At 55.4% G+C, this 25,097-nt stretch overlaps 2 protein-coding genes across 4 annotated transcripts in view; one reads left to right on the forward strand and one right to left on the reverse strand.

Moving 5' to 3' along the window:
- Positions 1-16,861, forward strand: part of ENG (endoglin) — a 32,530-nt gene extending 15,669 nt beyond the window's left edge. For both annotated transcript variants that reach the window (XM_029919545.1, XM_029919546.1), the window contains exons 3-15: positions 3,167-3,307; positions 6,030-6,195; positions 6,847-7,018; positions 7,291-7,417; positions 7,837-8,011; positions 8,231-8,373; positions 11,621-11,758; positions 11,984-12,022; positions 12,542-12,658; positions 12,945-13,196; positions 14,475-14,529; positions 15,483-15,584; positions 15,714-16,861. In XM_029919545.1, coding sequence (XP_029775405.1) covers positions 3,167-3,307; positions 6,030-6,195; positions 6,847-7,018; positions 7,291-7,417; positions 7,837-8,011; positions 8,231-8,373; positions 11,621-11,758; positions 11,984-12,022; positions 12,542-12,658; positions 12,945-13,196; positions 14,475-14,529; positions 15,483-15,584; positions 15,714-15,838 — 1,752 coding nt within the window. In that variant the 3' untranslated portion in view covers positions 15,839-16,861. The remainder of the gene's footprint in view (positions 1-3,166; positions 3,308-6,029; positions 6,196-6,846; positions 7,019-7,290; positions 7,418-7,836; positions 8,012-8,230; positions 8,374-11,620; positions 11,759-11,983; positions 12,023-12,541; positions 12,659-12,944; positions 13,197-14,474; positions 14,530-15,482; positions 15,585-15,713) is intronic.
- The window catches only part of FPGS (folylpolyglutamate synthase), an 8,880-nt gene continuing 613 nt past the window's right edge, over positions 16,831-25,097 (reverse strand). For both annotated transcript variants that reach the window (XM_029919547.1, XM_029919548.1), the window contains exons 2-15: positions 24,164-24,292; positions 24,022-24,075; positions 23,874-23,938; positions 21,734-21,848; positions 21,506-21,586; positions 21,336-21,397; positions 21,147-21,249; positions 20,818-20,895; positions 20,413-20,560; positions 20,214-20,303; positions 19,352-19,502; positions 19,055-19,130; positions 18,157-18,223; positions 16,831-17,701 (exon numbers count right to left, since the gene is read on the reverse strand). In XM_029919547.1, the coding sequence (XP_029775407.1) occupies positions 17,316-17,701; positions 18,157-18,223; positions 19,055-19,130; positions 19,352-19,502; positions 20,214-20,303; positions 20,413-20,560; positions 20,818-20,895; positions 21,147-21,249; positions 21,336-21,397; positions 21,506-21,586; positions 21,734-21,848; positions 23,874-23,938; positions 24,022-24,075; positions 24,164-24,292 (1,605 nt within the window). In that variant the 3' untranslated portion in view covers positions 16,831-17,315. The remainder of the gene's footprint in view (positions 17,702-18,156; positions 18,224-19,054; positions 19,131-19,351; positions 19,503-20,213; positions 20,304-20,412; positions 20,561-20,817; positions 20,896-21,146; positions 21,250-21,335; positions 21,398-21,505; positions 21,587-21,733; positions 21,849-23,873; positions 23,939-24,021; positions 24,076-24,163; positions 24,293-25,097) is intronic.

Genomic DNA, 25,097 nt, shown 5'->3' on the forward strand with positions numbered 1-25,097 from the left:
TACAGGGGAACGGGGACTGCTGCTGAGCAGCGGCAAGAAGGAGCGTTCACAGGGCTCGCTCCCGCCAGTTCCGAGCTGCCTTCCCAGCCTCTCTGTCGCCTGTGGCACTCTTGACCCGTGGGTGCCCACCGAGGGGGGCAGAGGACGGATCTCATCTGCTGCGGCCCGTCCGCAGTGTCTCCAAACCACAGGGCCCGTCTCTTTGCTGTGTGCGGCCCCAAAGGCCACCCCCCAGGGGAGGACGGACAGAAGGGACTAGATGGTTGTGACCTGCAGGGCAGTCTGGAAGAAGAACAGGGCTGAGAGGGAAGACACGGGAAAGGAGAGCTGCCCAGGGGTCCGGGAGCTGTGGGCTCCACCCTGGGCACCCGACATCGCCACTCACTGGAAGCTCCCTTGGCAGTTTCCCTCCCTGAACCTTAACTGCTGTATCTGTAAAATGGGAGAATAGTGGATTCTGCTTCATGAGAGCACATGTCACCTGCTCAGTACAGGGCCAGGTACGGGATAGGTTGAACCATGTGGAATTCCTGATATTCAATTGCTTTTTTAACAGTTTTATCTCGGTCAAGTTTGCCCCTTTAGAGGGGACAGTTGAACGGGTTTTAGTAGCTACACAGGGTTGTGCGATCAGATACGATTGCTCAGGCTAATAGTGCACACGCATTCAGGATGAGGAGGCGTGGGCAGGCCCACTCTCAAAGGCTCTGACAGGTCGGCTGTTCCAGGCCTTTCCCAGCACCACGGAGGTGGGTCTCCCTTTGCTCCAGTGAATTCCAAGTAGTCTGCCCATGACACTTCCATTTTTAAATTAATGAATTAAAGACAAATTTCAGATAGTGATCACAGTCCAGGAACAAAATATCAGTTCTGACATTTAGATGTGTACCTCCTGGTTTTCCAAAATATACTAAATCCAGTGTTTAACTTTTCAAGTGTTTAGGGATGCCTGGGTGGCTCAGTAGGTTGAATGTCTGACTTTGGCTCCAGTCCTGATCTCCTGGTTCGTGAGTTCGAGCCCTGCGTCAGGCTCTCTCCTGACAGCTCAGAACCTGGAGCCAGCTTTGGATTCTGTGTCTCCCTCTGTCTAATTAACTGAGGGGTGGCTGGTGGCTCAGTCAGTTAGACATCCAACTCTTGGTTTCGACTCAGATCATGATCTCAGGGTTCATGAGTTCAAGTCCCACATGCCTGCTTAAGATTCTCTCTCCCCCTCTCTCTCTGCTCCTCCCCTACTTGCTCACTCTCTCTATCCCTCTCTCAAAATAAATAAAACTATAAAAGAATAACACAAATTAATAAAAAAATGTGATCTTATAAAACATAAATTTGAAATATATATTATTCTATAAATTTGCATAAAAGTTGTTATTCGAAGAGGGCCCACCTCAGAGGTTCACTAACATGTAACAGCTACTTGTGAAACGTTGAAAATGAAGTCATGTTATTCGCCCTTTTGTTTTAAAGAGCAAAGTCACAAACAAAAAGTGACTATGGTGTCATCATTGACTAACGGAAATATTTCTGGGCAGATCTTTCCAGGGGCTGAAACGCTCTGTCCGGCCCTGTGGCTTCAGCTGGGGAGATGGCCGGGGGATGACTGGGAGTGAAATCTAAAACTTTCCACTCATGTCTTCATCTTGAAATACCGCTCTCCCTTTTGATAAGTCTGAGGAGATTTGGGGGTTAGGTTTAATCTCCGTGTAGAGACCGCCTGCTTTGGAGAGTGGCCAGAGCTCATTTTCCAGTGAAATGTTTCCATGTGTCTTTGTCCTCGAGAGAGTGGGGGCGTCAGCACCTACCATCTCGGTGTCAGCGGCTACCTGTTCACTGGCTCAGAAAGTGTTTGAGGAGGGCTGGGGTTGCTTGGGGGTCACCGTGTCCTTTTTCTTCCCGGGAATAAGGAGGTATAGAAAACTGGTGGGACCATACGGTGAGAGCAGAGACCTGTCCAAGTCCATATCCTAGCTCCATATTTAGCGCTGTGTGATCCTGGGCAAATGACTTAAGCTCTCTGTGCATTTCCTCGTCTATTAAGTGCCTGCCTCTTAAGGTTGGGAGGAGTAGATACGTCCATACGTAAGGCACTTAGAACAGTCCTGGCACGTGCTAAGCACTATGTACGTGTTAAGTATTATTATCGTTGCTGTTGTAAGTATCGTGGATGTGGATTATGAAAACATTCTAAATGCATACACCATGATAAGTTAAAACTTTTTGGGGTGCCTGGGTGGCTCAGTCGGTTAAGTGTCATAATCTCACGGTTCATGGGTTCAAGCCCTGCATCAGGCTTTGTGCTAACAGCTCAGAGTCTGGAGCCTGCTTCAGATTTGGTTTCCTCCTCTATCTGCCCCTCCCCCATTCACACTCTGTCTCTGTCTCAAAAATAAATACTTAAAAATTTTTAATAAGAAAACTAAAATTAAAAAAATAAAACTTTTCATGCAGTAGACACCTCTCAAGACAAATGATTTCAAATTCACATTCTATTCAAATGATGGTATTATATCAACAAAAATATGGGCATGTTACTACTTTAAGATAGCAAGGCAAACAGAAATACTGCAAGCCGGGAAGGGGTAGGTGCCTCAACACTGCTGCCTAGGAGCAGAGAAAGGGCACAAGGGACTAAGTCACACAGATTCTTGCAGGCCTGGTACACAGCAGGTGCTCAATAGAAACAACCACCTTTGATCTACTACTGGATAAAGTTCAGGCTTATTGCATTTTATTTTAAAAAGATTTTTTAATGTTTTACTTAGTTTTGATACACAGAGATCGAGCATGAGAGGGGGAGGGGCAGAGAGAGGGGGAGACACAGAATCAGAAGCAGGCTCCAGGCTCTGAGCTGTCAGCACGGAGCCCCACACGGGGCTTGATCCCACGAATGTGAGATCATGACCTGAGCCAAACCAACTGAGCCACCCAGGCTTATTGCATTTTAAAAAATCTTTTTGGATTTCATGAGACTAATTGCCTTCGTTGATTCAGCGAATACTTTCTGAGCATCTCCTGAAGGCCAGGCCCAGTTCTGGGCTCTGGGAGGCAGGGGCGGCCCAGCGGGGCGGGGAGAGGGGAGAGGTGGGGAAGCTGACAGTGAGTGAGTTTCACCACGGCCGGTGCAAGCCTGACAGCTGCCTGTGTCCCTCTCGTGCCCCCACCCTAGGAGGTGTCACAGGTGGAGCTGACTATCCAGAAGTCCAAGCAAAATGGCACCTGGCCCCGAGAGGTGCTCCTGATCCTCAGTGCAAACAAGAACGTGCTCTTGCGGTTGCAGGCCCCCGGAATCCCGCTCAACCTGGCCTTCGTGAGTGTTACCTCCGTCCCGGGCTGAGGCCCCGCTGTCCGTCTCCGTGGGCCGGGCTCTCCTGCCCCAGCTGTCCCGCTTCTCTTTTTCATTCTGATATCATCACTCACCAGGTGAACCTGCCTGGCGAATCCCAGGGGGCCCTGACGGAGCGAACCCAAAAGGCAGCAGAGTCTGGGGTGAAGACTCCAAACCCAGACACGGGGCTCAGGTTGATGGGCCACCCTGGCCAACTCTAATCCTCGCGCATTGCGTCTGTTTTCACTCCTGTCCGGTGGCAGAATCGCATTAGTGACATCCCATAAAGTCATCTTGTCACTGTCTTTGAAGAAGTTACAAGTCCGGTCTGAAAATATTTATGTACAAAGGAAAGGGAAACCTAACAATGGCGTTACCAGTCATTACTGGTGGGAAGTAGGATTGGAGAGAGAGCTATTTGTGCTTTACACTTTGTTGAGTTTGCAATATTTGCTCTAAGGAACACGGCCTCCACTGGAGAAAACATGTTTTTTAAAAACTCAAGCTTTAAGTGTCAGGCACACCCACCAGAGAGGAGTCAACTGGCTGGGACCCATAGCAGGGGTGGGGGGGTCCTGTGGGCACTGCCTCTCCTACTGGAAGGCTGCCCCAGATGGGCTGCCGTTTACCGCCAGAGAAGGCAGAGGGCAGGGGTGGGGGTGGACAGCAAAGATAACATGGGGGAGAGAAACACAGAAAGAAAAATGGAACTGGGCAGAGGCAGCATGTTGTGGGAGGGACAGACAGACACTCAGAGAAACCACAGAAAGGAGGAGGAGGGAAGCTGGGAACCAAGACGGACCCAGATCCAGGGCTGCCTGGGAGACGACTCAGGAGAGAAGCTGGGGGTGGGGCGAGGTGCCCTGGCTCGCAGCAGGCACAGCAGAGGGAGAGAGAGGGCCAGCGGGAAAGCCCAGGGCGCTGTGGAGGCCAATCGGGAGGGGCAGAGACCGACCAGCCCCTTGTGGTACTTCCCTCTGTTCCCAGTGGGGTAAATCAAGGCCCCACGGGGAGCCAGGCCAGCCAGCACTCCTCCTCCCCCCTTGACTTGCACCCCCCCACCACCGCTTCCCCTTCCCATTCCTGGGCCCTGCACGCAGGGCCCTGGGTGACGAAGGGAACACGAAAACACACCCGCCTGGCAGGAAGGTCGCCTTAGTGGCTGGCTCCGGCCAGGCCAGACCTTCCTCCCTGGAACTAAGAATACTCAGGACAGGGGCGGGGCACTGTCAAGCTGCTGGAGGCCCAGCTACAGCGGCGGGGCTCCCCCGGAGAGACCCCAGTCGGGGTTGGGGCTTGGGCCTCTGTGTCTGACCCGGCATAGGGCAATTGACAAATGCCTTGCCCTTTAATCCCTGTTACATGCCCATTTCTCAGATGATGACCCTGACAGACTAGGTAAAAGTCCCTCTTGTCCTCCAGCTCTAAACCACTGCCCCAGCCCTTCCATCGTGGGGGCTGGGGGCCTCCCCAGGCACTCATTGCTTTGTTCCCTTGTTTCAGTCCTGCTCTATTCTAGGTGGACCATTCTATGCCTTCTGCCACTGCCAGGAAGTCCCCCTTAGTATCTCTCTAGCCTCAAGCCCTTATGGTGGTGTTGCTTCAGAGCCATGCGCCTGGCTTTGGAGATGAAATGCAAAGGAACTCTCTGAGTCTGGGGCCCCAACAGCTTCCTCTGAATCTTCTGGCTTCAACAGAACACCTCTTCCAGGAAGTCTTCCCTGCTTCCTTCCCCCGGCCCACCAGGGTCTCCTCTGAGGCATGGGCAGTAGAGGCTGTGAGGTGTGAGAGCCCCCCAGATTCTCATCCCTGTCCCTCCAGAGACCTGTCTTGTTCCCTTGCATCTATTAAATAACATCCTCTGTCTTCTGTTGTTTCTTTTTTTTAAATTGTTTTAATGTTTATTTTTGAGAGAGAGACACACACACAGACTGCAAGTGGGGGAGGGGCAGAGAGAGAGGGAGACCTAGAATCTGAAGCAGGCTCCAGGCTCTAAGCTGTCAGCACAGAGCCTGATGCAGGGCTTGAACCCACGAACTGTGAGATCATGACCTAAGTTGAAGTCAGACGCTTAATCGACTGAGCCACCCAGGCACCTCCTGTCTTCTGTTGTTTCAAATGACTTGAGGCATGACTAGCTTATGGGTGGTAAGACACCCCCCTCCCAAGGCAGGGACAATTCCTTCATCTTTCATTCATTCATTTATTTGCCTGTTTCTTCTTTCCTTCCTTGTCCCTTCCCTTGCACAGGAACACCTGCTGTGTGCTAGGTATCTGGGTAAATATGCCACGTCAGGATCCCCAGTGCTGGGCCCAGGGCCTAGCACAAAGTCAGACCAATATTTCTCAGTGCCTACTATGTGTCTGGCACCATGCAGGGGTAGGCGAGGCAGACGCTGTGCCTCAGACCCTAGCCACAGAATGTCGCACCAGTGGGTTGAATGAGTAAAACTCTGGAAGGATGGGGAGGTGGTGTTTGGACAGGTGACCGAACATGGCTGCGTGTCCATCCAGCATGCCAGGTATGGGAGGGAGATGGGACAGATCTGGCTCTGGGGAGGGGGCTAGCCAGGGGGCTTCAGAGCCATCGGCCTCAGTAGTCTCAGCCCTGCCTCCCCAAATTACCTACCTCCCAACGTCCTGAATGGAACAGAGGAGGCTCAGGCCCAGGAGCAGCACCCTGAGCCCCCACGTGTCTTCCCAGGACCCCAAAATGGTCATCTTCCAAGGGCACCCAGGAATCAACACCACGCAGCTGCCGCCCTTCACCACCAGGAATCAGCTCCTCGACTGGGCAGAAACAAAGGGCCCCACTGCATCTATCGCTGAGCTGACCGACCCTCAAAGCATCCTCCTCCGTCTGGACCAAGGTCAGCTCCTCCCCCCAACCCCGGCAATCTCTCTGGACTCAGGACTCAGCTCTGAAAAAAAAAAAAGTGAATTTCCTCTGACCCATTCCTCAGATGTGGGCACTAAGGCTCCAAAACGGCCTGTGATTTGCCCCAGGTCACATATAGCAAGTCAGTGCTCTGTGGGGACACTAAATTTTGACCTAGAAAGCAGCACATTTATATTATTTATTGCGCATCTACTGTGTGCTCAGACCTATGCTAGGCATCTGGGGAGCCTGTGCAGACAGACCCAGATCCTGCGGTCCTGGAGCCAACACTGTGGTGAGGAGATGACAGTAAACATGTGCAAGGGGGAATACATCCCATAATTTCACGTCATGGTAAATCCCGTAAGAAAGAAAACAGGTGATGTGCTGGCTTTGCCGGGCTGCACCCCTACCAGGTGCCATGGGTTCATGCCTTTATTAACCCTGTGTTGACAGATGAGGCAACAGGCCAGGGGACTTGCCTCTGGTCGCCTGGCAGTAAAGTGGTAGAGGGGAGGTTTGAACCCTGGTCCTCCCAGGCACCCCCCCGCTTCTTCGCTCTGCCATCCTCCCCACCCCACCTTTACTGTGTAGTAGTGCCAGGCTGCTGCAGGAGAGAACTGAGGTGAGCTTGTCCCCACAGCCCCAGGGGCACCGTCCTCCTGCAGTCTGGAACTCCTCATGGACATGGGCCACACGCTCGAGTGGAGGCCGCTCACTCGGGCCCCTGTCCGGGGCTGTCGTTTGGAAGGTGTGCCTGGCCACAAGGAAGCACACATCCTGAGGGTCTTGCCGCACGTTGGCACCGAGGCCAGGTAAGCGTGGCTGACCCCGGCCCCGCCCACACCAAGCCCCACCCCCTGGCTAGGTAGGCTATTTCTACCACTTTATCTCTGGGCCCCGCCCCCATGGCCCCAAGCCCCGCCTACTCCCACGCCCACCCCGCAGACCTACTGAGACCTGGTAAAAGCCCTCAATCGCTGCCCACCAGACCTCAGGCCTCATCCCCTCCTGGCCAATCTCCATCAGGTCCCGTCCAACCCCGTATTCCTGCCCTGTGCTGACGCCGGGGTCTGTCTCCCCGCAGGCCCCGGACAGTGACCGTGAAGGTGGAACTGAGTTGTGCTTCAGGGGATCCAGACGCTATCCTTATCCTGCAAGGTCCGCCCTACGTGTCCTGGCTCATCGACTCCAACCACAACATGCAGATCTGGGTGAGTCTTGCTCCACGACCCAGACAGCCCTGCGCAGGGCTCGGCAGGGCTCTCCAAAGAGAAAACCCAAACTCCTCGCATCAGCACCCCAGCCCTGAGCCTTCACACATCCCCCCTCTTCCTCTCTGCCCTACCGTTCTTCCTTCAGGCCTCTGCCCGGATGGCACCTCCTCCATAAAGCTGTCCATCATCCCCTAGGGAGGCCCCTACCCCAGTCCACAGGGTCAGGGACGTTTCCTGGTGAAGCAAACCCCAAGCGGGTACTGGCAGCCAGTAGATGAGGGGAGGTGGCCCAAACAGAGGAAACCACAGGAGCAAAGGACAGTGGCAGAGGCCTGCCATAACCCCGGCTGGCCTGCGGCACCCTACTGGGCCAGGTGCTCCCTAACCGTGCCCGTGGCTCTCTGCTCTCTTTATAGACCACCGGTGAATATTCCATCAAGATCTTTCCAGAGAAGAACATTCATGGCTTCGTGCTCCCAGATACACCCCAAGGCCTGCTCGGGGAGGCCCGGAGACTCAATGCCAGCGTGGTAGCATCCTTCGTGGAGCTCCCAGTGGCCAACGTCGTCTCACTGCAGGCCCACAGCTGCGGTGAGCACCGTCTTCCCTTTCCCTGCCCTCTCCTTGGATCAGTGGCCCCAGGACGGTTAAGTGCCACTGGCCACTGTGTGAGCAGGGCAGTCATGTCAGCAGCCCCCAGGCGCCATCTTCCTGGACCCCCGCATGAGGGCAGTGAGAGCAGCTGGGTGCGGAAGCACTTGGTGCCTGGCACACAGGGAGGGCTCACTGCCGGCCTCTGCCGCCCTGCAGGTGGCGGGCTGCAGACCTCTCCCGCACCCGTCCAGACCACCCCTCCCAAGGAGAGCTGCAACCAGGAGCTGCTCCTGTCCCTGATCCAGCCCAAGTGTTCCGAAGGCATCATGACCCTGGTACTCAAGAAAGATCTCATCTCGGTAAGGGAAACCCCCACCCCAGCCCCAGGTAGGGGCATAGGTAGCTGGTTGTTCCTTTAGGCCAAGAATCTTGGAGTCCTGAGCGCCTGGGTGGCTCCGTCGGTTAAGTGGCCGACTTTGGCTCAAGTCATGATGTTGCATCCTTGGGTTCAAGTCCCACTCTGGGCTCTGTGCTGACAGCTCAGAGCCTGGAACCTGCTTCAGATTCTGTGTCCCTCTCTCTCTCTCTGACCCTCCCCTGCTCACGCTCCCTCTGTCTCTCTAAAATAAATACAAACATTAAAAAAAAAAAAAGCAGATACTAGATAGTCATCATTAATTAATCCTAAATGCAGGCTGAGCTGGGGGAGGGGGTCATTTAATGAAATATCTTATACGGCATAATCTTCATACAGATTGAAAAACAGGGTACTTACTATAAAAATAACACTGAATTTTCTTTTAATGTGAAAAACTAGAAAAGAAAATCTCAATCTTCCTGCCCAAAGACAGTGGCTATCCATATTTTAGTGTGTTTATCTGGAATATGTTCTCCGGGGATTTCTTGCATGCTGTAATCCTGTCCAGTGTACTTATCTGCCTCCTGCTAACTCACTGCATGTATTTTTGGAACTTTGACCTATGTACTTAGTATCACTTTAATAAGTACATAACCCATCACGCGGACACTACATAATTAACTCCTCCTCCCTTGTTAGACGTTTAGATTGCTTACAACTGTGCAACGTTATAAATGTGCAGAAAATATCTTTGTGCATTCTTTATATAGGATTATTTTCTTAGCATAGATTTCCACATTAGTGAGATTGCTGGGTCAGAATGATTGAATATTCTGTAAGTTTTGATACATGTTGCCAACCCACTTTCCAAAAGATGATTCCAGTTTTCACTGCTGATTTAGGGGAGCCCTTCGACTCTCTCTCCAGACTATGATTTGTTTTAAGAAAACAAACAAACAACAACAACAACAAAAAAAACCCCGCCTTTGCCAGGGCACCTGGCTGGCTTAGTTGGTGGAGCATGTGACTCTCAAGCTTGGGGTCGGGAGTTGAATCCCCATGTTGGGCATAGGGCTTCCTTAAAAAATAAAAATAAAAAAAGAAATAGAATTTTTAAAATGACAGAAACCTTTGCCCGTGAGAGGTGAGACACGTATTCCATCTCATTTCCATTTATAATTCTTTGATTAGTAGTATGGGCCTGGCTCCATGTGACCTAAGGCTCTTAATCAAAGTGGTTCAGTATTTTTCTTCGTGATTTTTATATAAGCATTTTACATTTTGAAAAGGGGGCCCTTTGTCCATCATTTTTATTTGAAATAATTTTGTTCCACATTTTGGCTATAGTGATTTTTGTGTTTTGGGACATTTTAAGGTTTTTTTTTTTTTTAAGTTTGTTTATTTTGAGAGAGAAAGAGGGCACAAGCAGGTTACAGGCAGAGAGAGAGGGAGAGAGAATCCCAAGCAGGCTCTGTGCCATCAGTGCAGAGCCCAATGTGAGGCTCAAACTCACAAACTGTGAGATCAAGACCTGAGCCGAAATTAAGAGTTAGATGCTTGATCAACTGAGACCCCTCAGGCACCCCTGTTTTTGTACATTAAAAAACATTGGGACATCCTAGCTGCCCATTTCCCCTCGATTTCTTCCGGCCTGAGGCAGGAAATCTTTGCCAGGGCCTTGACAAATCATCTATGGTCTCGGGGATTTTGAGAAGGACACATCTGTAGTGAAGTCCATGTGGGAATCCGGGGGGCTATGGCGTACAAGGATGATATGAATCGTTACCTCTCCACTGCCCCCCTCTTGTCCCCCTCTGCCTCCATCTGGCTGGCATTACTGCTGCCCAGTCCAACGGGTCTGGATGAGTACCCCATGATTCCATCACTCATTGGAATGTTACACTATAGTTATAAAGAATTGTGCTAGATCTAGATCTAGAAACATAAATATATGATTTATTGTTCAGTACAAAAACTAAGCTACAGTGTGGACAGAATGATGCCATTTGTTAAAAATACAAAAAAAAAAAAAAAACCCTGCACGTTTTCCGAGTACAGCATCCATATAGAACAAAACACAAACAAAAGGGTCTGAACAGAATGACTTTACTCCAACACAGAGCAGTCGACCCTCTGTTGATTTATGAAATGTGGTCCGTGTGCAGAATTTGCATTCCAGGCCAATGAGTCACTGCAGCTTGACGCAGAGTCATTTTTATTTGATGGGCTGTGATCTCCACAGGTGGCTCTGGGCACCTGGGGGGCAGTGGCAGTCAGGAGTGGCGTTCTGGAGTAGATGTGAGCGAGCTGGATTCGAGTGGGATCTCCATCAGCGCACTCGTCTCTAAGACTGAGATTCTTTGATCCTAAGAGTGTGACTGAAAAATTCTAAGATTGGTTCTTCTAAGACAGGAAATGGCAAACTGCGGTCCTCTGTGTCTCTATAAATAAAGTATTATTAGCACACAACCATATCATTCATTCATATATCTAGCTGCTTCCAGGCTATGATGGCAAAGTTTGGTAATTAAAACAGAGCTCATGGCCCACAAAACCCATTTATTATCTGGCCCTTTATAGAAAAAACTTGCCAACCCCAGGTCTAAGAGTCTAGGGTTCTGAGACTGGATTATGTTGGCGGGATCTCCATGCCCCTGGGGTTGCGGGCAATGATTTTATGTAGAACTCAAATGAAGTTTTAAATTTTAATAGTTCTGCATTTATTCAGATTATATATATTAGAAGAAAAATAGTAATCAAGCTCATGATGTCATAGTATGTTTAGGACAAGGCTAAGTGCAAAAGTGAGTGTAGTTCAGGACAAGTATTAGTCTCCTTTTTAATTTTTTAAATGTTTGTTTCTTGAAAGAGAGAGAGTGAGCTCTCTTTTTTTATGTTTATCTACTTTGAGAGAGTGTACGTGTGCACAAGTAGGGGAAGGGTGAGGAGAGGGAGAGAGAGTCCCAAGCAGGTTCCACGCTCAGCACAGAACCTGATACGGACCACGATCCTTCAACCCTGGGATCATGACCTGAGCCAAAATCAAGAGTCAGATACTTAATGAACTGAGCCCCAGGGAAAGTATTAAGACTTAAATGGTATGAGAAGATCTAAGAAAAATGAAGAGGGGAGGAGAGGCTGATTTGGGAACCTTGGGTTATGTCAATCCTTGGTGCTGGGGTGTGATGGGCAGGCCCCAGAGCCCCATGTCTCCTGACGGTGCCCCCTCTACTCCAACCCTGGGCCAGACTCTGCAGTGCACCATCACAAGCCTGACCTTCTGGGACCCCAGCTGCCAGGCTGAGGACAGAGACGACCAGTTTGTCTTACGCAGCCCCTACTCCAGCTGTGGCATGAAAGTGAAAGAAAATGTGGTCAATAATGAGGTAAGAACTGGGGCAGGGAGGAAAGGCATCTTGGGCCAGCTTGGCTGCTGTCTCCTTGATCTTCCAGGTTGAAGGGCCTTTGGGAGAGAGTGGTGTGGTGCTCAGTAGGAAGACAAGCTTAGCCACTGGTTGCCTCAGTCTTCCCATCCATAAAATGGGTGGTTTGGGTGAGGAAGTACCCTCTGGGGGTACTTTGTGGCTCTGACCTTGGCTCTTTTCCTACAGGTGATCATCAACCTCTTGTCAAGTTCATCACCACAACGGGTGAGATGGAGGGTTGCCATGCTGACCCATCTGGTTCAGGGTCCTGGTGCCTCTTCCTGCTGGGAGGGAACAGACCTCAGAAAACTCAGGCCCCGGTCCTGGCAAGCCACGTTATCTTGCCTCAGTCTCCCCTTCTGTGCCAACAGGAGCAGTACTGTTTACGGTTACATTCTCTGCCTCTCTGGTCAGTGTTCTAGTACATACTGGCTGTGTGGCCTCGTGCAAATCCACTAAGCTTTCTGGGCCCAGAAGTCATGTCTGTAAACAGGGGCACAAGAAAGCACCTCCCCCACGGGGGTGCTTATGAACAGTCACTGAGCAGACACATGGCAAACCGCTCACAAAGGCCGGGCACAGAGCAAGTTCCTGATAAATATTAGCTTTGTTTTTTGTTGCTTAAAGATGACAATCAGGGTCAGGCAGCAACTTGGGACCGTGGCTCCTGCTCCCAGCCCCGCCCCTTACCTTCCTAGCCGGGTGCCTCCCAGACTGACCATGCCCCGCTCCTGTCTCCCACAGAAAAAGGTGCACTGCATCAGCACGGAGGGCCTCCACTTCCAGCTGGGCCTGTTCCTCAGCCCACACTTCCTCCAGGCCTCCAGCACCATCGAGCTGGGGCAACAAGGCTTTGTGCAGGTACCGGCCTTGACCTCTCCGCCTGCCCACTCCCGGGACCCTCAGAGCCTTCCTTTCCACCATGGCCACAGAGCAGGTGTGCGCCGAACTCCCCAGACGGAGGCAGCAGCCAGCCCGGTGCCTGGTGGAGGGCGAGAGACGAGGGGACTGTCTTCTCCTCCTTTGCTCAGGGCAGACCCAGGACTGCCCTTATCACAGGGCGGGGGCCCATAATGAATCTACCTTATTTCACAAGAGCCGAGGGTGAGTAACTGACCCTGTCCCCCCACTCCCACCTCCCCCGCAGGTGAGCATGTCCCCATCAATCCCTGAGCTCATGCTCCAGCTGGACAGCTGCAACCTGGATTTGGGGCCGGACGCGGACACCGTGGAGCTCATCCAGAGCCAGGCACCCAAGGGCAGCTGTGTAAGCCTGCTGTCCCCAGGCCCTGGTGGTGACGTGCGCTTCAGCTTCCTCCTCCGTGGCTACATGGTGCCCACACCCACGACCGGCACCCTCAGCTGCACCATCGCCCTGCGCCAGAAGACTTGGTCCCTGGTGAGTGGAGCCTGAGCCAAGCCCAGCTTCAAGGGCGGCTTCGGGTCCGGGGTTTCCAGGAAGGGATGTGACGGCTCATGATGTGGGAGCAGCTGGCAAGGGGCGTGACCAGACTGGCATGTGGCTTCTGGCGGCCAAGGGTACTCTGTGTGCCACCCTACTGCCTTCTGCTGGCTTTGCTGTATCCGGGACATGAGTAGGATTTGCTGCTGCCCCCGTCCATCCTTCCTTCTATCCACGCTTCATATTTCCCATCTGGTGCTCCCATGGATCCTTCCACCATTCATCCAACCATCCTTTCTTCCATCTATCCATCCATCCTTCATTCCTTTCTTCCATCCATCCATCGGTCTGGCCTCCCTTCCAGCATCCATCCTTCCGTCCAGTTCATCCACCTACCATCTGCCCTCCCACCTTTCCTTCTATCCTTCCATCCATCCATCTGCACATCTTTCCTTCCTTCCTTCACCACCCTCCTCCCGTATTATCCATCTTTCCTTCCCTCACCATCCTTCCAACAGCCATTCTTCCTTTCCCCAATCCAACCATTTTTCCTCCCTTTTCTTCCAACATCCATCCATTCTTCCTTTTCTTCCTCCCATGCATCCTTCTAGCATCCATCCATGCATCCCCCCAGTCATCTAGCCATCATCCCCTTTCCCACCTAGTCACCCATTCATGAGTCGATACTTCTCACCATCCCATCCAGTCATCCATCCACCTCTCTCTCCGTGTAGTACAGTCACCAATGCCACTACGTTGAACACATCTCAGCAAAGAGGGGTTAAGATGAAGGACACACAAATTGTGATTTTCTCCTTCACCATCCAGTGGGGATCCCTGTTCTCAGGCACACACAGCTCTGGACACACACATCCCGAGGCCCTGGCACACAGAAGGGTCTCCAGGATTAGAAACCTCTCTGGTTGTATGAAGCTAGGAAAGCCTCACTTCTGAGTGGGCCTCTGGGCCGACCGGGCTCATCTCTCCCAGGTGTTGACAAGGGTCACAGATGCAGGGAAGAGTGACCCCACAATCCTCGTGGGAGTCAGGAGCCTCCCAGGGATCATCCCAGGAGCAGCCAAGGGTTGTCCACCCTCCCTCAGTACCACTGTCCCCAGCACTCACCCAGAGGCTCCCCGCTAGAAAGTGGTGGGATGGGAACCAAAGCCCCAGGGTGCACTGTGACAGGCCAGGGTCACAGAGCCAGGGAACAAGCCCAGAATCTGCCTCCTATAGACTGTGCCATCCATTCACCACTCTCTCTTCCTCCTCCAGGAAGTCCACAGGACTATCTCCATGCGTCTGAACATCGTCAGCCCTGGCCTGCCTGGTGAGTCTCTTTAGGGTTCCAGTGGCTGAGGCTAGAGTAGGACCTGATGGATGGCCCCGAGGGGTGTGGCACAGACACACACAGGGGGGAGAAAGGGCAGCCCTGGGAGGGCATGAAGGGTCCCCAGAAGCCTAGAGTAGGATCCACACTGCATCTTCTAGATAGAAAGCCTTTGCTCCTGACTACCCCATGGACCAAACCCCAGGCATTTAGACCTTCCTAATGTCCGTGCTTGCTAGCTGGCCTTGCTGGGAGTGTGGGAGGAGGGGGGAGTCCTGGAATCAAATGAGGCAGAAGGCACACTGGGATGGGGCTGGCCTCACCTTCTTAAGGCCCCCCATGTGGAGGACGCCCCTTCAGCCCAGCACCCTCCAGGCTCCTTGTTAAGTCCCTGTGGGCCCAGGCCCCCACCAGACAGAAGAGGCCACGGACACTGGGGACAGAGGTTGGGGGGAGGGCGTACCTGCTTCCTTGCCACCCCACCTGGGCTAGGATGGAGCCTGCAACCCCAGCCCATAACCAATAGAGCAGGGCTAATTACCCTACTGCAGAGATGGGAGCTCAAAGGTCCAAGAAGCGGCCCATAGGCACGCAGGAGGCAGGAGTGTGGAGGGAACCAGGCTTGAGAAAACACAAGAGCGGAGTGCCCTGGCCCATCGCTACTATGGTCGCATCCAGTCTCCCTAAAAATGCATCTCCATCAGCCCTGGAAGGCAGAGGCACGGCCCTCTGGGCGAATGGTCAGACCAACCATGGTTTAGTGCCAGGCATGGGTGTGATGAATCCATTTGCTAGATGAGGAGACTGAGGTTCAGAGAAGTCAGGTCAGTGACAGAGTTGGGACCTTCCCCCCCCACCCCGCCAATCTGTGTTCTCGGCCTGCACAACAGGGGAGGGGAGGTGGGGAGGAGGCCGCAGCGCTGACTGCAGCCACCCTTCCCCTGCACCCACAGACAAAGGCCTCGTCCTGCCTGCCGTGCTGGGTATCACCTTTGGCGCCTTCCTCATCGGGGCCCTGCTCACCGCCGCTCTCTGGTACATCTACTCGCATACACGTGAGTATCCTAGGCCCCCGCCGTGAATGCTCAGGACCCTTCCACCACCATGACCTGGGGGAGCCCGGGGGAGCCTCTGGGGGAGCGGGGAGCCCTGGCCGGGGCCCTGACCTCCGCCCCTGCCCCCAGGTCCCCCTGGCAAGCGGGAGCCCGTGGTGGCGGTGGCCGCCCCGGCCTCCTCAGAAAGCAGTAGCACCAACCACAGCATCGGGAGCACCCAGAGCACCCCCTGCTCCACCAGCAGCATGGCGTAGTGCCCCGCCCGGAGACCTGGGGGCCCCAGAGCCAGCCCTCGCCCAGCAAGAGACACTGAGCAGCCACCAGCTGGGAACCACTGGCCACGGACTTCTCCCGGGACCCCAAGCCCTGCACTCGACCAAGGATGGACCGTGCCCTCCGCACTCACCCCTGCTGCCTCCCTCGCAGAGGCCTGCTGCCAGCGGGGGCACCAGCTTGGAACAGCTTGGGGTCCCCCCACCCCACCGAACCTTCAAACCCAGTGGGCCTGAAGTACGGCCGCCCAGGACCACGGAGAGAGAGACCACTGCCCTCTAAGTCCACACTGTTGTAGAAACCGCGTCCCTGTAATTTGAACCCGGACCCAGCACTTGGCGATCTGGGCTAGGTGGGAGGGGAGAAATAGACTCACCCAGGCCCGCCCAGAGCCCCCGGACCTGCTCCCGGCGGCCTCCACGCCTGGACTGGCACTACTCTGGCAAGGAAAAGAAGCCTGGGGGTGCCCAGCCTGGGAACAGGGGAGCCTAGCTCCTCCCTGCAACTGTCACATGGAGACCCCCCCCAAGACAGGCATTAGACGGGGACTGTCCCAACTGTCTGGCCTGGACCTGCCCCTGAGTATACGCACCACCAATAAATTAGACCATGAAATGAGTGCTGGGCTCGGCAAAGGGTGGGAAACCAGACACGGTGGGGAGGAGACAGCTCTGGGTTCAGTTCCTGCTCCCGCCACTTAACTGGCTGTGGGCACGCCCCCTGGCTTTAAGCCAGCCATGGCCCCCTCAGCTGTAACAAGGGCGATGGGGGGAGGTCTCCAAAGCCGTGCCTGGCCTGTGGCCGATGGACATCGTCCAGTGGTCTCATTTCAGCCACCCACCTGGGGCTCGGAGGGAGGGGCTCGTCCCAGGCCACTGTGGGCTCTTCCACAATCCAGTTCCTGTACCAGCTGCAGCCCCCATGCCCCTGTCGTGTGCTGAGGGAACTAGAAATCAAGAGGCAAACATTTTGCTGTTTCTTTAAAAAAAAGTTAAAGGCTTTAATTGACTCCAGCCATCCTCTGTCCCTAGGGGATCCCAGTGCAGGAGCTCTTTTTCCCAGAAGGCCACTAGAAGGGGGAAAGCTATCAACGAGCACCCAACAGGACCCCAGGCCTGGTCAAGCGGCTCATACAAGAAGCTAAGCCTGAGCCAGGAAGCAGGCCGGGTCGGAGGGGAGGTGGGCTGCGTGGTCAGGCCTAGCCCGGACAGCGGAGAACCAGGAAACCCTCTAGCTGTCTCAGCCGGGAGGAAGAAGAGGCCGGAGACACCCTAGGCTCAGACACAGAGGACGTCCCCGTCCCTGCCTCCCACCTCCGGCCCTCTATCTTGCCGCCCAAAGCCCGGGTCCCCGGGCCAGTCTAGGTAAGCCACACACAAAAGGCACCTCATGAAGCAGTTCACGGAGAGATGCAGGGCAAGCGCGGGCGACGCCCCACTTCTGCCCCCACTGCCCGGGCTACTGGGACAGGGCGGGCTCCAGCAGCTTGAGGACACCGCCCACCAGGTGCAGGCTGCCTGTGACCAGCACGTGGATGGCGGCAGCCTCCCGGAGCACGCTGGCCCCGCTGCTGGCCACAGGGTGGGCGAGGAGGCCCGGTGGGGGACCGGGTGGCTGAAAGACGGGGTCCCGGCCTTGGCTGATCCACTGCAGGGCATGGGAGATGCAGCTGAAGACGAGGGAGCTGGCGCTATGGGTCTTGGGTGCGTGGGGAGCCAGCGGCAGGGACGCAGGCTCACCGGGCTCCGGGCCGGGCCGCTCCTCCTCCAGGCCGCTCCAGTGCTCCTGGTGCGCGAGGCAGCGGAGCAACACCTGGTCCAGCGTCACCATGAAGTTCTGCTGGTCTGCCGGGCACCAGGATGGGCACATCAGCAAGGGGCCCAGGGTTGCGGGGGAGGGACAAGGGAGACGTGCTGTGCGCACCTGCTGAATGCCAGGCCCCGTGCACGCATCATCGGTCCTCACGACGCACAATGATATTCAGAAACTAAGGGGCAGAGGCTTTTACCCCCTGGGTGCATCTACCCGCACCCCCAGTCTCGTTGCCTTCACGTGGGTCAGCACAAGCAGAAATGCAGATTCCTGAACTCTCCCCAGCTCTGTTTTTTTACACCATTCCCGTTTGTTTTTTAATGTGACCCACGGTACTTAGATAGACCTATCTGGAACAGCATCTTCAGAAAACGGTACCCACCCTCCAGACAAGCTGCACACACATTTGCTACTTCGTTAAAAAAAAAAATGCCAGCATACACCCACAGATTGCAAAACTGTCAGCAGGTGGTCTGTCACCTCTTACCTGCATTGCCGGCAGTTGAGACCTCTGTCAGGTTAGGGCAGAAAACAGCATAGTCAAACTGACAGGGCTAGAAAGCCAACAGGAAAAACTTAGGTCAGAGCCCTGAGAGGGTGCCTGGCCACCAGGTCCCGGGCCCCACGCATCCCCACATCTGGAGATGCCCTCGCCCCAGCTGAGCTGGTATGATGCTGTATAAACCCAGTGGTCCGTCTGCCTCCATATCGCCCGCAGGCCTGTGGCCTGGGCGGCAGGACTCCACCGTACAGATGGGGAAATAGAGGCAAGGCGCTTGCTGAAGATCAGCCAGCTACCGAGCAGGCCTCAAGTCCAGCACGGGGAAAGGCTCTGTCTACACATTGAGAGAGGTGATCAGCTTCAGCCTCCTGGTCTGTGAAACAGAAGTGATCCCCAGGAACCACTTGGGCCCTGAGAGCCGAGGGCAGCCTCACCTTCCCCGGGCAGAGCAGGGCTCCTACATGCCTTATAGCCGGGAAGGTCCTGAAATCCCACTCAGGAAGCACGTAACCTTCGTAGCACCCATTTTCTGGAAAGGCAAGCTGAATGAAGCCCAGTGAGATGCCACTCCTGTCCAGAGGCACACGCTAATGTCTGAAGAGCCATGACAAGTGAGTCCAGAGCTTACACCTTAGGCCACTACCTAGTCTTTCGTTTGCCTCTGGGCTTCAGTCTGACGCCAGGGGACAAGGGCAGTGACCTGGGACGAGACTTGGCTACACGTGGGTGCTTTTACGTTAAACCCTCAGTTCAATTCAGGGGCACCTCAATTTATAGTTGAAGAAACAGAGGCTCAGGGAGGAGGGCAGCACTGGGGGGATGTGACAGTCAGGAGGAGGGCGGGCGGGCCGGCCGGCCGCCCACCCTCGGGCCCGCCCCTTACCTGCAGCAGCTTCAGCAGGGTCACAGGATCCCGGTCCCCCGTGGAGTTAAAAAGCAGGACATGTACCTCAGGACCACTGGGAGAGGGGAGAAGAGGCAGATCAGAGAGAGGTAGCTCCCATGATTCTCCGCGGGGCCCCGCCCCATCCTTCCTCCAGAAACTTGCCCTCCTCCCCAAGGATCCAGTACCAGCAGCGTCCCCAGGTCCCGCCCCTCTGCCCTGCCCCACTGGCCCAGTCTTGACCCTGACCAAGTCCCCTGAGGCCCCGGCCCTGCCCCCAACCTGTCGGAAGCTCACCGGCCAGGCCTGGGGCGGCGGGGCAGCGCCTGACGGAACCAGCGCACGCAGGCCTGCATGCTGCTGGCGGTGTGCGCGCCATCCAGGTACCAGGTGACGGGCCCGCGCCGCAGCACCTGCGTCCGGCCCAGCCACTCCGTGTCCCGAAGCCCTGGAGGGGGCAAGGCGACCGTCTCCCACCCTAGTCCTCGCACGCACCACCCACCCGCGGCGCCCCGCTGCTCAGAGGGGGCAGCTGATGAGCCAGGGAGCCTCTGAGAGTTAGGTGCCAGTCCCTAGGATCAGCTCTTGGGGGTGCCTCATCTGATGGAATCTTCCAGACAGACCTGAGAGGGGACTACCCTCTATTAGTCCCATATTACTGCAAGCGGAGAGCCCAATGAACAAGTGTGCCGAGAGGCATCTGCCTAGCTCCAGGGCAGTCACGGCCCTGACACGGGGCCCAGCACACAGTGGGCACACTGAAATCATCTGCTAACAGGGTTTAGCTGCAAGGAGCACCTACTGTGTGCTGCAGGTTTTGGGGGAAGCAAGAAGCCGGACAACAGCACCATTCAAGAAGCTCACGGTCTCACGGGGATGACAAGGATGGCACTAACAGCAGCTACCGCCGGCCGGGGACAATGTCCCAAACCCGCCAGGCCCTGGCCTCGCCCCTGCTGAGGTCACTGCACAATGGGCCCCACCATCACCTCGTGTGCCGGGTGGGAAAACGGAGGCTCAGGGTCCATGAAACTAAGTCAGGGAAGCTGACTGACTTCAGAGTCCTCTGTCCTGGATGCCATCTCAAACTGCCCCCGCCTCTCAAACAGCAGACTCACACATCCCAAGGGGCCTGGCTGGGCGAGAAGGTCCAGCTCACCATGCCGCATGTGGGTCGTGGGCTGGAACACGGGCGCCAGGGGCATCTGCCGCAAGAGACTGGGCCTGGACGCCTTCAGCTCCCCGAGGCCTGAGGAGCATGGGGGGTAGGGGGGGAAGGCGGAGAAGGGCCTACTGAGTGGTATGGCGTGCACACAGGACCTTCAGAGGCAGTCTCCACCTGTCCCCTGCCCGCCTACCCCGGTGGTCCTTCTGCTGCAGCCAGCAGCGAGCCAGCTGCAAGGCCAAGGCGGCATTGGACCGCTGGTGCTCTCCCTCCAGGCCCAGGGTCAGCGGCGGCCCCCCTTCCTCCAGGGCTTCCAGTGGTGGGCACAGGTAGAGAGGACACTACCGAGAAGGGCGGCAGCCAGTCAGGGGAGCTGCTGCAGCTGCCTTGGCCAGGAAGCCCTCCTGGATGCTGTCGGCCCTCCCATTTCTCCCCGTCCACCTGAACTCACGAAGCCCTATTGCTTGAAGAACCATGACGGGCTCCAGCTGGATGAGCAGCTGCCCCTCACTGCACAGACAGGCAAACTGAGGCCCAAGGGGCTAAAGTGCCTCCCCAGCCAGCTGCCACCCCCACCCCCTGGTGCCCCCAGACTCACTGAGATCTGCTGGGCACGGTCCCTCAGCACTGCCAGGGGACCGTCAGGCTGGAGCACAGTGAAGGCGGGGACGCCACGCTGTGGAAGGAGCGGGGGAAGGAGGGGTAAGACGAGCTGCTGAGGGTCCTCGGTGAGGGGCAGCTCACTTAGCCTCTGTCCAGAGGGCCCACGGAACCCCTCAAGGGGACATGAAGGCCAGAGCCCCACTGATGCCCAGACCTTACCCTGAGTCAAGACACACATCACCCTGCCCCAGCCCCACTTCCCTGGGCCTTGAGGGCCAGGCCCGGATCGTCATGTCCCTCCCCGCCCCAGGGCTGCTTGGTCACCTTGAAGATGCCCCCTTTCTGCCACGCGATCTCCTCCACCGTTTCCCCCAGAATGCTGGTGTGGTCGATGCCGAGAGAGGAGATGCCGCACACCGTAGGCTTCCTGCAGAAGACAAGAAGGGCCATGACCGGGCTGCCCTGGCTCTGGGCTCATGGCCGCCGTCCTTCTCCCCAAGCAGCTGCCCTTACCTGATGATGTTGGTACAGTCATAAGCACCACCAATGCCCACTTCCACCACTGCCAGGTCCACCTGCAGAAGACCAGACAGCATGTCAGGGACCCAGGGCCCCCAGCCTGCTGAGATGCCCCTCCCCCAGGGCCTCAGACACAGGATTCCCGGGGGGCGGGGGGCACGTGCCTTCTCCTGGAGGAAGACATGGAAGGCCATGAGTGTGAGGAAGCGGAAGTAGGCGGGCATGGAGACACAGCTGCTGCCGTCCTGCGGATGAGAACATTCAGCCCGGGGCCCTGCCACCTCTGCTCCGGGGAGATGGGGTCCCACAACATACAGCACCCTCCGGGTCTCTCCAGCACCCCTTCCCCTGTGAGCCCGCCCGCCCACCCACCAGCCCTCCTGCATGGGCACCTTTGTCTCCTCCAGCCGGTGGTAGAGGTGCCAGAAGTGCTTGGTGAAGAGCTCAGGGCTTATGGGCTGCCCGTTGATGCGGATCCGCTCCCGCACCTGCACCAGGTGGGGAGAGCTGCCGGGACACCTGTCGTCATCGGGACTCCCATCCGAGCCCCTCACGCCTGTCTTCCCCGGGTCACTGCCCCGCTGATACCCTCTAGGACTTCCCTCTGCCCGCCAGGGTCCCAGGCTCCTCACCCAGCCTCCCGGGCCCTACTGGGCCCGACGCCACTGGCCTGTATATCACCTCTCCCACATCCCAACAGTTCCCTGTGCCTGGCGCCCCCCCCCCCCCGGCCTATTCTGAGTTCCTCCAGCCCTCCCCTCCCCCAACCCGGCTCACTCCACAGGTCTTCACTGAGATGGCCGCCTCCTCCAGAAAGGAGGAAGGACTCCCCACCCGGCTGATCGGGCATGGGCTCGGGGGTTCCAGCAGCTCCCTGAGCTCTCCCCACCACACACCCATCAGTCACTGCTGAGATCTGTCCCCGCAATGTCCATCCTCCGGCCCTCACGGGCAAGGCCCCACCTGGGTGCTCAATATGCACCGCCAGGCTGGCCCACAAGGCTACAAGGGCCAAAGTCAAAGGCCGGGGTTGGTACCCCCAAAATTATTTATTTTTAATTGTTTTAATGTTTACTTTTGAGAGAGAGAGTGTGTGTGTGTGAGCAGGAGAGGGGCAGAGAGAGAGGGAGACACAGAATCTGAGGCAGGCTCCAGGCTCCAAGCGGTCAGCACAGAGCTCGACATGGGGCTCGAACGCACAAACTGTGAGATCCTGACCTGAGCCGCAGTCAGTCACTTAACTGACGAAGCCACCCAGGCGCCCAAACATTATTGTATAAGAGAGACTGTCAGCTCATAGCTGAATCCCCCAAGCCTCTCTCATATTATGAATCTTTCTCTGTGTTTCTTTTAAACAAACGTGGAAAGAAAATATGACCTCAGTCAGCTGATTTCAGATACTTACAGGATGTTACTTGATGGAACTGGCAAAATAACAGGAAGCAAAAATCTTAAGTGCTCCCAACCCAAGGAGCAAATTCTGAGCAATTAAGCATCACATTAATCCCGCTGCTTTACAGTGACCAGCTATGGAGGGGCGTCTGCAGCCCAGGGAAGATGGGCCCACGTCTGGTCCGCACCCCGTCCCCTGGGTGAGTTTGGGTGCCTGAGTGCAAGCACGAGGAGGTGCTAACTCAAGGGCAAAGCAGCAGCTAAGGCAGGCCGAGCGAAGGGAACCCGAGGCTCGGACTGCAGAAACGACCTCATCACTTAATACCCTTCCAAGCCAGGCTTTCTGCTCCTTACTGCAAAGACGTCTGAATTGACAAATATTTCTCTGTGATTTAGAAGCTGTATGTGGAAGGGCACCTAAGTGGCTCTGTCAGTTAAGCGTCTGACTTTGGCTCAGGTCATGATCTCAGGGTTCATGAGTTCAAGCCCCGTGTCAGGCTCTATGCTGACAGCTCAGAGGCTGGAGCCTAATTCTGATTCTGTGTCTCCCTTTCTCTCTCTGCCCCTCCCCCACTCCCTCTCTCTCTCAAAAAATAAACATTGGAAAAAAAATTTTTAATAAATAAAATTAAATAGGGGCGCCTGGGTGGCTCAGTTGGTTAAGCCTCCGACTTCAGCTCAGGTCATGATCTCACGTTCATGGGTTCAAGCCCCGCATTGGGCTCGGTGCTGACAGCTCAGAGCCTGGAGCCTGCTTCTGATTGTGTCTCCCTCTCTCTCTGCCCCTCCCCCTCTCATGCTCTATCAAATATAAATAAAACATTAAAAAATTTTAACAAAGAAAATAAAAGCTGTAATGGAAGTCAAGTTAATAAAGGGATACCTGAAAAAACTATGTATTTAGTTTACACATTCAAGTCCCTGCCCCCTCTCCCAAATTTGTTTCACCACAAAAATGAAAGACTGCCATAAAGGTGGACAATATGTTAAATGCTCATGGAATGTGGAATGGTCACTGACTAAAGCAACGCTGGGCAGAGAGACAGGAAGCCGAGTTCCTGCCAGCCGGTTCCAGACACTGCCTCTCCCCGCCCCCCCGCCTGGAGCTAAGGGGTCCCACATGTCTCCACACCTCAGTACCTAAAGAATCCTGTCTTCAGGCCATAGCTTCGGAGAATACGTTCGGTAAAGGCACAAGTGGAACCCTAGAAAGGAAAGGAAAGGTTTGGGCAGCCGGGACCCTACCACCCCATCAAGTAAACAGCCGACCCCTGAGCCCATCTCTCACCTTCCCCTTGGTCCCAGTGACGTGAATGATGTTCAGCTGGTCCAAGTCTTCCACCTGAGACACGCAGACAACCATCTCAGCCACAAGCCTTCTGGAAAGGGGGTGGGGCGGGGGGGCACGGTCACAGACCTTCCCACCTTACCTGCAGCCCACTCCGGGCCAAGAACAGCTTCATGGCTTCCAGCTGTGTCTGAGGGTCACCCCGCTGGCGCTTCACCTGCTCCAGGTACCCGGCATTGGTCTGCAGGGTGTTCAATGTGCGCACGGCATCCTGCCAATCACAGTCCCCAGGAAGCAGGTTAAGACTAACCAGGGGTCCACAGAAACACAGGGACCCCAGGGCATCAGTGGCCAAGCCAGGACACCAAGCCTACCGATGCCAGCCCTGTCGCCCCCGCCTAGAGGTTAGGCACGTGTAGGAGAAAAGTGGCATCTTGCCAGCTCTGGCAGAGATGGGAGCCTGAGGCAGTTCAGCCCCACCCAGGAGCGACAAGGCAAAGCAGGTTCCTCCACTAAAGACTAACGGGAGAAGCTTCGAGTTCCCACAGTTCGGGTTTCACAGCCTACACCTGGGCCTTTGCCCTCATTCCCTCCAATGAAGTCCACTGCCAGACTGGTCCCTAAATTGGGGGACCGGGGGGTGGGGGTGAGAGAAGTCAGGAGCAAAACCACAGAAAGCTGGGGTCCCAGAACCGGAGGAATTAGAACCAGGAATCCCTGGGGGTTCCATGCCCAATCCTGAGGATCGGGATGCCACATTCTGACCCAAAGAAGAGCTGCTTGAAGCACCCAGGTGGGGAAGAGAAGGAGCCCTGAAGGAAGAAAGGGTATGCCGAGCGTCACCCAGCCAGGAAGGTGGCTGGTCCAGCCTCAGGAGAGTCTACACTGGGGATGAGAGTGGAGATGCTATTTATCTCCCCTTAGGGCTTCAATAGCTGGTTGAAGGCGCCACACCCATTAAACTGTAGCACCTGCCTGACAGGCATCAGGTGTGATCTGTGGAAATCAACCCAGGCAACAGAGCCAGGGGGAAATTTTCCGTTTTCCAGGTTCTCACCCCCCCCCACCCCCCCCCC

Source organism: Suricata suricatta, chromosome 13, assembly GCF_006229205.1.
Source record: "Suricata suricatta isolate VVHF042 chromosome 13, meerkat_22Aug2017_6uvM2_HiC, whole genome shotgun sequence".
In the NCBI taxonomy this organism is placed as follows: Eukaryota; Metazoa; Chordata; class Mammalia; order Carnivora; family Herpestidae; genus Suricata; species Suricata suricatta.